The 13,196-nt window shown below is 42.5% G+C and overlaps 2 protein-coding genes across 3 annotated transcripts in view; both read left to right on the top strand.

Moving 5' to 3' along the window:
• LOC142857840 (serine/threonine-protein kinase Nek1-like) overlaps nucleotides 1-3,582 on the top strand; it is a 113,602-nt gene extending 110,020 nt beyond the window's left edge. The window contains exon 20 of the mRNA XM_075986862.1: nucleotides 3,462-3,582. Within this exon, the coding sequence (XP_075842977.1) occupies nucleotides 3,462-3,579 (118 nt within the window). The 3' untranslated portion in view covers nucleotides 3,580-3,582. The remainder of the gene's footprint in view (nucleotides 1-3,461) is intronic.
• A 957-nt stretch (nucleotides 3,583-4,539) lies between these two features.
• Nucleotides 4,540-13,196, top strand: part of LOC142857838 (ubiquitin carboxyl-terminal hydrolase CYLD-like) — a 39,161-nt gene continuing 30,504 nt past the window's right edge. The window contains exons 1-2 of one of the 2 annotated variants that reach the window (XM_075986858.1): nucleotides 4,540-4,672; nucleotides 5,305-5,436. In XM_075986858.1, coding sequence (XP_075842973.1) covers nucleotides 5,395-5,436 — 42 coding nt within the window. In that variant the 5' untranslated portion in view covers nucleotides 4,540-4,672; nucleotides 5,305-5,394. Of the gene's footprint in view, nucleotides 4,673-5,304; nucleotides 5,437-12,527; nucleotides 12,878-13,196 lie in introns of those variants that run through there. The other variant, XM_075986859.1, reaches the window with a different exon arrangement.

Genomic DNA, 13,196 nt, shown 5'->3' with positions numbered 1-13,196 from the left:
ATTGCATTTCTAGTAGATGAGACCTGTGTTTAGGATCCCTCAGCAGACGCCTTCACACATCCAGACTCTCACAGAGATCTGCCCTCAGAGAGCAACCTTGAGTATGCTTCTGAGTTACTGTACAAGAGCTCAAGGTTTGTCTGCTACGCATTGCTGAGGCTTTGATTTACACTTTTCATGTCTCGACTATGAGCTTCATTTGGATAAAATTTAAAAATTGGTTGAAACTGCTTAGTAAACTAATGTGCTATATAAATATAAGGTCTTACTATATGAATTTATTTTTTTCTACATTTTAAATCTCATAAAGATAGGAATTTTATGCTTTGAAGACAAGATTCTCCTGTTAGGATTATGGTAGTTGATTTATTCTTGGGAAAATCTACTTACATGTTTAGAAATGTTTTCAAGAATATGCACAGAAGTTTCTGTTGGCTATTATATTCACTTTATACAGACACTATACAAGACCTTGACTCTTATTGCTACAAGTGCAAATGCACTCACATGGAAATCTTTGCATATAGTAAGTGCACAGCTAGTAGCCATATGAAGATTGCGTTGAACTTTCAAAATTATCTGTTTTTTCAAAATTTCTTTTAAATATTTGAGTATTCACTTTGAGAAAACAAATGGTAAACATCTTTGTTTTCTTAAATTGTCCAATTATAGCTGGGACACAGAGACACAGAACATCATTTCAAAGTTTAGGCAGTGATTAATGCTAATAGGTACATGATTCTCTTTAGCAAATCAGGACCAATTTAAGCGAATCGTCTTCTAGTTTATGAATTGTAGAAAACCCCTCATGTTCTCTATTTCTCAGTTGTATTCATCCTTATTTCCTTAGTTAACACCGTATAGGCTTATTCAGACTTCTTTTTATCTATGGTTACTACCTTTAAGCGGGAGAGAAGGCACATGCATGTGTTGAGTTGAAGTACCATTCCAAAATACGTTCAAGTTTAGGCAGTATTCTCTTTAATCCTTTACGCTCCAGTGATGGAGGAAGGTCATTGGTTAAATAAAAAGAAACTGCTTGGTCCTCATTGGTTAGAAGATAGGTGGGAGGAGTAAACAGAACAGAACGCTGGGAGGAAGAGGAAGTGAGCTCAGACTCCACAGCTCTCCTCTCGGGAGCAGATGCCTCAGAGAGACACCATGCTCCCAGCTCCCGGGAAGATGCACGCAATGAAGCAAGCCGCCAGGTCAGACATGCTGAATCTTTCCCGGTAAGATCGGTGCTACAGTTTATTAGAGATGGGTTGATCGGGATATCAGAATTAGCCTGTAAGGGATAGAGCTAAAGGGCCAAGCAGTGATTAAAAGAATACAGTGTCCTTGTAATTATTTCGGGACATAAGCTAGCCGAGCAGGCGGCTGGGCTGTTGGGGACGCAGCCCCGCCGCCACTCATATTACTACAAATGGCGCCCACGTGGACAACTGAGTCCACAGAAAGCCTGAGACAGCTTGGAAAGTAATTCTAGAACAAAATGACAGTGTTGTGCATGGTTTTTTGGTAGCAGCACTCTCTTGTGTCTACTCTGCTTGCTAGAAGCAAGCAAGCGCTCTCATCTAAGAGAGGCTTCCTGACTCAACTTTAGCTGCAAAGCCTGCAGCTCATTAAGAAGTCCTGCCACGAAACACTTAAATGGTGTTGATGAAAAGCTGAACGCATGCTTTTCGGTTTTCAGCCGTAGCAGGAAAAAAGCTGCGCCGTTTAAAAATGCCGGCTTTCTGGGCCATCCTGCCAGGGCAAACTCTTGACTGTTTGAGGCAGGAGGGCCGGCTACAGAGAGAGGACTTGAGTGTTGTCTGTTGTAGCTTGCTTGCTGGCAGGAACCTTGAAATGCCATAGAGTTGTGGCAGTAAACATGGCTATAGCCAGTACCTCAGCCATGAGGCTGGAAAGCTAAGGAATGGGCTACATCTAGCCAGCTAAGCCACGGCTTTAATCCTACTGATATTGCTTGCTAAATTAAGGACTCATGTGGTCAGAAAAAGAGAGATATACAGTAAAGAGAGATTCAAGGACAAAGAAAATTTCTAAATGGTTTACTGTGTGTTAAAAATATATGCAAGCTAAAAGTTGAAGTTCTTAAAGTAAAACAAAAAAAGGAAGAGAGTTGTTATGTGTGGTAGTACACACCTTTAATCCCAACACTTGGAAGGCAGAGGGAGATTGACCTCTATGGCTTCAAGGCGTGGTAGCACACGCCTTTAATCCCAGTGCCTAAAAGGCAGAGACAAACAGATTTCTGTGAGTTCAAGGTGTAGTAGCAAACACCTTTAATCCCAATGCCTGGGAGACAGAGACAGGTGGATCTCTGAGAGTTCAAAGAAAGCCTGGTCTTCAGAGCTATTCCAGGTCAAAGATATGCGCTCAAAAAGCAAAAAGTTAACCTAGGAATGTCACAGCTTAGATTCTTAAGTGCCTAGTGATTTAAAGGCGCACATCAAAAGTGCTCCTGGATAGTAAAAAATTGCAGATTCACAATAGGACAGATTCAGACCACTAAATGAGTCACACTGTTGGATGAATGTACGTTGGCTTGGGAGAGAGGAGAAAAAGAATATAGAGAATAAAGTTAATGGTTTAAAAAAAAAGGTAAAGTCTTTAAAGAGACAGAGTACAGATAGTTAAGAGATTAAAAGAAATAAAGAAAAATAAGCCGCGTAAAAATGGAAAATTCACAGAGTCTCGATTATGTACATTGTGTTTTCTTTAAAATTTTTGACTGTGAAGGAGCTAAGTACAGAGAGACATTTCATTATATGGGCTGCCAAGTGGAACCAGAACGGATATCATGAAGGTATGATTTCAGAATTTGGGTCTAAGGATATAATGCTTTGGAGAGGGTCTTCTTTTGTTTTCACAGAGGACCAGACCCTGTGGATTGCATTTATCCCGATATGGTATGATAGACCACGACCTCCCGAAAGGTTCCTGTGAACACCCTCAAAAAATTACGTCACTCAACTGCCAACTGAGATAAACCTGGCACACAGGTTACACCCTAAATGATCTGATTAACAGCGCCCCCATTCAGCAGGAAGCAGTTTGGAGAGAAAAAACTGCGCCCATGTTCCCAAATATGGTTTATAAACGTTCTTTAACATTTAAAGGGGGATATGATATAGATATGAATAATTTGCATTAATATAGATTTTGCTTTATTGATAGAGATTTAAGGTCAATTTTGTTATATATATAAGTGTTTCTGATTTTGATTAAGGTATTGTGATTGTGCAGTTCATTATTAAAATGTAATGTATAATTAGGAAATATAGGTTGTTGATGGATAATCATAAATAATAGTCAAGTTTGTAGTCATGTTAGTTAATATTTTCTAAATGTGCGTAGATATATTTTAGATAGGCATTCTTCATATTTTTCAAAGATTATAGGATATGGCATTTTAAATGTTTTAATAACTTAGGACTTTTCATGACAATTAGACACGTCTGCTCCTGGCAGCACCAATCTACTTCAAGAGGAAGATGGGCATTGAAGAGGCTCCCTATGGAGTTTGATAGTCATTTGGGCAAAACTGCTCTTGCCTGGACTGTTGCATAAACTGGACAAAGAGAACCCACAGAGAGAGGACTGCTGAACTTGCCTAAGGTGAGATGATCTTTCGGGGTTCCTGATTCATGAAAGAGTCTATGAGACATTCTGCAGGACACAACAGATAGTGACTGAACTGACTTTGAATTTTCCTGCTTTATGGAAATGTCTGCTAGATACCATGGACCTGAAGGCTGAAGATGGATACCCCAATGGTACAGAGGAACTTTGGGTGACTGTCCAGGCAGCGAGATGTCTCTGTCATTTCTAGAGTTTTAAAAGTTGCTTTTTTCTTGTTTGCTTAGGTAGTATTGTATCTTTCTGGAGTCTTTGATGGAGTTAAGAATGGTTATAGTTATAGTTTTCCTTAGTTATGATAAAGATTATTGTAACTTTTACTTGATAACTGTTTCGTTATATGCAATTTTGCTATGTTAAAGTTAAAGCCTTTTTTTTTGTTGTTTAAACTGAAAAAGGGGAAATGATGGAGGAAGGTCATTGGTTAAATAAAAAGAAACTGCTTGGTCCTCATTGGTTAGAAGATAGGTGGGAGGAGTAAACAGAACAGAATGCTGGGAGGAAGAGGAAGTGAGCTCAGACTCCACAGCTCTCCTCTCGGGAGCAGATGCCTCAGAGAGACACCATGCTCCCAGCTCCCGGGAAGACGCATGCCACCAGGTCAGACATGCTGAATCTTTCCCGGTAAGATCGGTGCTACAGTTTATTAGAGATGGGTTGATCGGGATATCAGAATTAGCCTGTAAGGGCTAGAGCTAAAGGGCCAAGCAGTGTTTAAATGAATACAGTTTGTGTGTTGTTATTTCGGGCATAAGCCAGCCAGGCGGCTGGGGTGTTGGGGACGCAGCCCTGCCGCCCTTATTACTACACTCCCGTGTGTTTGAAGAAACTGACTCAGATTTACAAGAGCTTCAGGCCTTGATGGAGCAGCTGCTCAGGGAGCAGCCCGGTGATGAGTACAGCGAGGAGGACGAGTCGGCCTTAAAGAGCAGCGAAGTGGAGCGGACAGCAAGAGGGACAGACGCCGCCGACGAGGACGACAACCCCAGCAGCGACAGTGCCCTGAATGAGGAGTGGCACTCAGGTGCATGGTCTTGGCAGTGGGCCTGCTTCTTTCTCTGTGCTCAGACATCTTAAGTAAGGGGTCTTTGTCTGACGTGCAGTGTGGCCATCGCCAGCTTAAGCTGGCGTGTGCTCCTGTCTTCTGTCGTGTGTTGACTGCCCGTGTTTCACACAGCGCACAGCAGTTCTTCATTTCTTCCTGTTGCACAGCGACTTGTGAAGCGTTTTTACTCTGCTTTTGGCTCTCCATTTCTTGACTTGTTTGTCTAGTAAGAAAGACAATAACTTAGTATCTGTGTTCTGCCTGTCTCTTCATGTTATAGTCCATGTTTATCCTTTATACATAGGTTTGGTTGTTTCAGTTCAGAACATAGAAATACGCTTTTTCCATTTGTTTCCAAACTAACATTTAAATAGTGGTGTTTCTGGGAATCTTTCTTTGTAATCTGATTTACTATCTATATCTTTAAAAGAAACAATTCTCAAAGTAACATTCTTGGGTAAGACAGCATTATAAGTGTTTTGATGGGCAGATGCCATAGTGAAGACTGCTTGTGTTGAACGTAGAAGAATACAGGAAGCTATAATTCACTTGTCGTTGATGACAGTCTGGTAGTGTAAGAATGACTTTTAATCACAAAGTGTCTTTTGTAGATAACAGTGACGGTGAGACTGCTAGTGAATGTGAATATGACAGCGTCTTCAACCACTTAAGAGGAGCTAAGACTTCACCTGGAGCAGGAAATGGGCTTTGAGAAGTTATTTGAGGTGTATGAGAAAGTAAAGGTATGTCAATTTGATTACATCATGTCTCCCTCTCTCCCTCCTACTTGTCCTGTATAAGCCCCTCCCAAATGCACGGCCTGTTCTTTAACCATTGCTATTATATGTGCGTATACACAGATGTATCATGTAGGCTGCCCATGATAATTTGTTCACTGCATCTTAACCAGTTTTAACTTTCTGTGATGACCTCATGCTATTGTAAAGATAAGCTTCTTTGTTGAAGGGAGAGATCTACACCTAATTTTGGGTATAATGGTATGATGTAGTTAGGAATTACGCTGGTTTAGGAAAGTAGCAATAGCGGGTTTTCTTCTAAAATCACTGACCTCACCAGCTGCATAGAGGGGCTAGGCTTATAGTACCAGGCATGATCCCCCTTCTTGTGAAGACGCCTTGAGTCTAATTACACGGCTCCTGGTTGCCACCGAGATGTAAGTGCCACTACTGTCCATTAGGGAGAGCTTGCTGTGCTAGGCACCATTATGGTTCACAGGCTATCGTTGATTGCTTCTCTTCTGTAGCAGCTTCCGTATTAACTTACATCTGGTAATTTGGCATAGGCTATTCATGACGATGAAGATGAAAATATTGAAATTTGTTCAACAATAGTTGAGACTATTTTGAGCAATGAGCATCAGCATCTCTATGCCAAGATTCTGCATTTAGTCATGGCAGATGGAGCCTATCATGAAGGTAAAGTTTTTCTCATGCCTTCATATTTTAAGCAAATGTGAGAAAAAAGATGACAGATGTAAGATAAGGCACTCTCCTCACATGGGCTTTGAGGCAGTCTGTACTGGAGCCTGTCTGATACTGTGCAGTAGCTCTAAAATTTACTCTGCCCTGTCACGAGATTCTATTGCCTTAGAGTCTTTAAGTCCCCTAGAACTGGAGTTACAGATGGTTGTGAGCCATCTTTGTGGGTGCTAGGAATCGAACCCAGGTCCTCTGCATCTCTGAAAGAGCAGCAAGTGTTTTTAATCACTGGGCCTTCTCTCTAACCCTTTTCTTTCAATGTACAGGTGTGTGTGTGTGTGTGTGTGTGTGTGTGTGTGTGTGTGTGTGTGTGTGTGTGTATAGAACTTATTTGACACGTCTTATAAAGTAACAGTGCTGCCCATGAATGAATTTCTTCAAAAGATTTGAAGCTAGATCTCACGTAGCCCGTGCTGGCCTTAACGTCACCTTATTGTTCAAGCGCTGTGGTCACAGGCACACATCACCACACCAACTTTCTCTTTGATTTTTCTAATTTTATTCATTTTTGAGTTTTTTAGAGAGTCTCACTTTATAGCTTGACTGTCCCAACATTCATTATGTAGCCCAGGTTGGCCTTCAGCTCACTGTGTATTCAAGAATGACCTTATCCTCCAAGCCCTGTGATCACAGGCATGCATCTCCATACCAGCTTTCTCTCTGATTTTTTATTTTTATTTTATGTATTTTATTTTTTTAATTTTATTTATTTATTTTATTTTTGAATTTCTGAGACCAAATCTTACTGTGTGGTTCTAGCTGTCCTGGAACTCACCATGTAGACCAGGCTTGCCTTAAACTCACAGAGTTCTGCCTACCTCTAATGAGAACAGGAGAATTCTAGGAAGAAGGAAGCCCATTCCTACCAGTCCTGCCCAGACCCCCGAAGAAGCAGAATGTGACATACCCTGCTAAAAAAGCTACTGAGCCATGTGGCTAACATAGATAAGAATAATGGGTTAATATAAGCTACAAGAGCTAATAAGATAAGAAGCCTGAGCTAAGGGGCCGATCAGTTTATAACTTAATGTAGACTCCCTGAGTGATTTTCTTTGGGGGCTTACTGGCTGTGGAAACCCCAACAAGCAAGCCCTCATGTTACATACCTCTACCTCCTGAGCTCGTGGGATTAAAAGTGAGCACCACCATGCCTAGCTTTCGCTTTTATTTTGGAGTGGCTCACCACATAGAGAACTATACTTCAGACTGTTTCAACCAACACCTTCAACATTTTATTGCCCAACTCTTTTCTTGATTTCATGATTTCTGAGGAGACGTAGGTATAATTCTAGTCTTTTCTCCTCTGTAAATAGAACGTTGCTTTCCCTCTCCCGCATTTTGAAGAATTAAAGAGTAATAATTTCATTGATTCTAAACTCTAAACGCTATGCCCAGGTGTCATTTCTCTGCTTATCCTGGTTTAGCCACTTCCTGCTTTCTGAGCTTTCCAGACCTGTAGTTTTTTGTGTGATGCTAATTTGGGGGAATTCCTCTGTCGTAACTTCTCAGCTACACCCTCCGATCCTTTCATGAGTCTCAGTGTGTTCTTGGCTCATGTGCGCCCCAGCCTTTGAAGTGTCCCATCTGCGCTTGGATGTTCTGCTCTGGGTTTCTCTGGCGTACTCCCCTTCCCTCATTCGCTCTTCAGTTTGGGATCTTTCAACTGAGATGCCCTCCAGCACGGAGATTCTCCCTTCTATGTTCAGTCTACTAATGAACCCATCAAAGGCATTCTTAGCATGTTACACTGTTTTTGATTTCTGGTACTTATTTGGTTCTTAGGCGTCTCACCTCTGCCTAAATTGCCCATTGATTTCCACAGAGTCTACTTTGTCTATTATGTTCCTTAGCCTATTGTTAAATGGCTTATTTATGTAACTATTGTCTTTTCTCTTGAGACTGAGTCTTACTCTATAGTCCAGGCTGGCCTTGAAGGCACTATGTAGCCCAAGCTAGCCCAGCTCACTGTGCTTTCCCTGCCTCAGCCGGCCAAGTTCTGGCCTTAAAGCTAGGGGCCATCACAGGCAGTTTATTTGTGTTTGTTTTAAATTCTCAGTCTGAGAACTTTATTGTTCATGCTTATTAGAAGCTGATTCTCACTCATGCTTGCTTTGCTTGGTCGTAATGTGCTTTTGCCATTTCATATTTCTTGGAATTTTAATTGATTTTATAGAGCTCTACATTTTTCTCTGCTTCCCTTCCATCCTCTCCCCTCCTTTTCAACCGTCTCCCAAGGTCCCCATGCTCCCAATTTACTTAGGCAATCTTGTCTTTTTCTACTTTCCACGTAGATTAGATCTATGTATGTCTCTCTTAGTGTCCTCATTGTTGTCTAGGTTCTCTGGGATTGTGATTTGTGGGCTGATTTTCTTTGCTTTATGTTTAAAAACCACTTATGAGTAAGTGCATGTGATAATTGTCTTTCTGGGTCTGGGTTACATGACTCAATATATTGTTTTCTAGCTCCATCCATTTGCCTGCAAATTTCAAGATGTCTTTATTTTTTCTGCTGTGTAGTACTCCATTGTGTAAATGTACCACATTTTCCTTATCTATTCTTCCGTCGAGGGGCATTTAGGCTGTTTTCAGGTTCTGGCTATGACAAACAATGCTGCTATGAACATAGTTGAGCACATGTCCTTGTGGCATGGTTGAGCATCCTTTGGATATATATACTCCAAAGTGTTATTGCTGGGTCTTGAAGAAGGTTGTTTCCTAATTTTCTGAGAAATCGCCATACAGATATCCAAAGGGGTTGTACCAGCTTGCATTCCCTCCAGCAATGCAGAAGTATTCCCTTTTCCCCACAACCTCTCCAGCATAAGTTGTCTTCAGTGTTTTTGATCTTGGCCATTCTTACAGGTGTAAGATGGAATCCCAGAGTTGTTTTGATTTACATTTCTCTGATGACTGAGGATGTTGATTATTTCCTTAAGTGTCTTTCGGCCATTTTAGATTCTTCTGTTGAGAATTCTCTGTTTAGTTTTGTAACCCATTTTTTAATTGGGTTATTTAGAATTTTGATGTCTAATTTCTGGAGTTCTTTATATATTTTGTAGATCAGACCTCTGTCTGATATGGGGTTGGTAAAGATCTTTTCCCATTCTGTAGGCTGTTGTTTTGTCCTCTTGAACAGAGGTTTTGAGACAGGGTTTCTCTGTGGTTTTGGAGCCTGTCCTGGAACTAGCTCTTGTAGACCAGGCTGGTCTCGAACTCCCAGAGATCCGCCTGCCTCTGCCTCCCGAGTGCTGGGATTAAAGGCGTGAGCCACCACCGCACAGACAGAGTTGTTTTCTTGTTTTGTTTTTTTTTCTTTTTTTTTCTTTTTTTTATTGATAAAGGAAGAATAAAGAAAAAAAAACAAATTTCCACCTCCTCCCAGCCTCCTCTTTCCCTCCCCCTCTTCCCACTCTCCTCCCCCTCCTCCCACTCTTCTTCCCCTCCTCCCACCCCTCTTCCCTTCCCCCCACTCCTCTCCCCCTCCCTGTCCAGTCCAAAGAGCAGTCAGGGTTCCCTGCCCTGTGGTAAGTCCTAGGTCCTTCCCCCTCCGTCCATATCTAGGGAGGTGAACATCCAAACTGGCTAGGCTCCCACCAAGCCAGCAGATTGCATAGGATCAAAACTGCATGCCATTGTCCTTGGCGTCTTATCAGCCCTCATTGTTCGTCATGATCAGAGAGTTCAGTTTTATCCCACGCTTTTTTTGGTAATAGTCCAGCTGGCCTTGGTGAGCTCCCAGTAGATCAGCTCCACTGTCTCAGTGGGTGGGTGCACCCCTCGTGGTCCCGACTTCTTTGCTCATGTTCTCCCTCCTTCTGCTCCTCATTGGGACCTTGGGAGCTCAGTCCATTGCTCCAGTGTGCGTCTCTGTCTCTATCTCCATCCATCGCCAGATGAAAGTTCTAGGATGATATGCAAGATATTCGTCAGTATTGCGCTAGGATAGGGTCATTTCAGGTTCCCTATCCTCAGCTGCCCAAGGAACTAACTGGGGACCTCAGCTTGGGGACCTGGGAGCCCCTCTAGGGTCAATTCTCCTGCCCACCCTAAAGTGGGTCCCTTAACTAAGAATTGTGGTTCCGTGCTCCCCTGTCCAACCTTCCTTTATCCCGATCCTCCTGTTTCCCCAAGGCCCCACCTCCTTCCCTTCTCACTTTTCTCTCCCCATCTCCCCTTACCCCCATCCCACCCCTCCCCCAAGATTCCACTTTTCTCCCTGGCAATTTTGTCTACTTCCCTTAGCCAAGAGGATAACTATATGTTTTTCCTTGGGTTCCCCTTCTTACTTAGCTTCTTTAGATTCACCTATTGTAGACTCCATGACCCTTATTTATGGCTAGAAACCAATTATGAGTGAGTACATCCCATGTTCATCTTTTTGGGTCTGGGTTACCTCACTCAGGATAGTGTTTTCTATTTCCATCCATTTGCATGCAAAATTCGAGAAGTCATTGTTTTTTACCGCAGCATAGTACTCTAGTGTGTATATATTCCATACTTTCTTCATCCATTCTTCCATTGAAGGGCATCTAGGTTGTTTCCAGGTTCTGGCTATTACAAATAATACTGCTATGAACATAGTTGAACAAATGCTTTTTCGGGCATCTCTTGGGTATATTCCCAAGAGTGGTATTGCTGGGTCCAGGGGTAGGTTGATTGCAAATTTCCTGAGAAACCAAAACACTGACTTCCATAGTGGTTGCACAAGATTGCATTCCCACCAGCAATGGATGAGGGTACCCCTTCCTCCACAGCCTCTCCAGCAAAGGCTATCCTTGGTGTTTTTGACTTTAGCCATTCTGACAGGTGTAAGATGATATCTCAAAGTTGTTTTCATTTGCATTTCCCTGATTGCTAAGGAAGTTGAGCACGACCTTAAGTGTCTTTTGGCCATTTGAACTTCTTCTGTTGAGAATTATCTGTTCAGTTCAGTGCCCCATTTTTTAATTGGGTTAATTAGCATTTTAAAGTCTAGTTTCTTGAGTTCTCTATTTATTTTGGAGATCAGACCTTTGTCTGTTGCGGGGTTGGTGAAGATCTTCCAGTCAGTAGGTTGCCTTTGTGTCTTAGTGACAGTGTCCTTTGCTTTACAGAAGCTTCTCAGTTTTAGTAGGTCCCATTTATTCAATGTTGCCCTTAATGCCTGTGCTTCTGGGGTTATACCTAAGAAGCGATTTGTTTTTTATTTTGTTTTTCTAAAGCAGGGTTTCTCTGTAGCTTTGGATCCTGTCCTGTCTTGGAACTAGCTCTTGTGGCCCAGGCTGGCCTCAAACTCACAGAGATCCACCTGCCTCTGCCTCCCGAGTGCTTGGATTAAAGGCATGTGCCACCACCGCCTGGCTCTTGGAAGTTTTTTTTAATCACTGTATGGGTAAAAGCGACTACTGTCAGTCACTGGTCATGAGGTAGTGTGGTGAGCAGATGGGAAGGGTTCAACAGTTCTGTGATACGACCCAGTCTTGTGACAGAGGACTTCACAGTGAACACATCACAGAGTTTACTTCTGAGCTCTCCTCACCCTTGGGCAGAACAAGATGGCTAGCGTTTCCCTTTTCCAGTCTAATCAGGCTGTAAGAAAACCCCAGCTGGCCGAGCTCTCACCAGACATTCCTCCCAAGGCAGGCCTTGCTAAGAAGAGTGCGGCACTTGGGATTAGTTTTGAATATTCTTTCCCTTGTCCTGCAGAAGCAGAGGGGCTTTTTCTCTGGCCTGTGTGGTGCTGACCTAAGTTTTCGCTCTCTGATTTGTTCACATAGAACTCCTGGCAGTTTACCAGTTCTAGCTCAGGTTTCCCTGTCCTGGTTCTGGCAGAGATAAGAGCTTGGGCATTCTCCTCACTTTCTCTAACTTGGGGTGTTGGTTTGCCTGTGACTCCACATCTCTAAGCTTGTTGCTTAGGGTAGAATGGCAATGCCAACACTTCTATGCACTAGACTGTATCTTCGTTTTGTTTGGTTTGGCTTGCTTTAGATAAAATGAGTAAAGACAGGTCAAATGGGAAATCTCAAGCTTTGAAGGAGTTCTTCTGAAACCCAAGATGTCTGGATTTGAGCAGAATTTATTGCATTGATTGGCCTATTACACAGGTCCTATCTCAATTTTCAGAGACTAGTTTGATTTCCACTTGACCCAGACACTTTGGATCTGAACATGGAGGGTATATTATGAATGAGCGAGCCTGATGTGAGCAGCCATGGACAATCTAATTACATCTTAAACGGAAGCTGGCCTAAAGGGCTCAGGTTGCCTGTCTTTTACCATATTCCCGAACCATCCGTTTTCCTGAACATGGCATTCAATCTCTGTAACACTTGCTCCTGCACCTCTACACGGGTACTCCAGCTTGGCCGGACTCCTCCCGGGGCCAGGTAAACAGCCAAGACTCAGGAACCACACACAATCATTCTTAGGCTCCAAAGTCTCTTTTGTTTTACTCCCTTCCTTCTCTAATCACATCACTGAGAAATGTACAGAGTTACTGTTGGCAATTACCAACTGTGAGGAGAGGCTCAGCCTATTTAGAAACAGAATTCGACTAACTAAAGGCCTCCAGGTAGATGTGGGCAGCCCTGTGAAAGTACAGCTGCGATCTGGGGAAGAGAAATTTCCAGGAGTTGTGTGCTTCAGAGGACCGTTATTAGTGGACAGGACAGTTTCGGGGATTTTCTTTGGAGTAGAATTGCTGGTAAGTTTGATAGGACATTTGAGAGAGGAGGAGAGAGAGAGAGAGCATATGAGAAAGTGTGCGCGTGAGCGAGAGACCATGAGCACATATTTTCCCCTTTATAAGATTTGTGTTTTCTGTTTGTTTGTTTTTAGTACAGTTCTCAAGATGGACCTCAGGACCCTCTGCCTCTGAGCTATAGTTCAGCCCCCAAATTTATTTAATGATAAATTGAGAGGATATAACAGGATTCCCAGTTCTTAGTGTATGCTACTAAGCATAACAGTTTAGAGGTAAAATTTTTGAAGTGTGTTGCAGCGATTTCAGTTTGCTCATGCTT

This window comes from Microtus pennsylvanicus, chromosome 9 (assembly GCF_037038515.1).
Source record: "Microtus pennsylvanicus isolate mMicPen1 chromosome 9, mMicPen1.hap1, whole genome shotgun sequence".
Lineage (NCBI taxonomy): Eukaryota > Metazoa > Chordata > Mammalia > Rodentia > Cricetidae > Microtus > Microtus pennsylvanicus.
The sequence above is the reverse complement of the archived record's forward strand: the minus strand, read 5'-3'. Positions and strand labels throughout refer to the sequence as shown.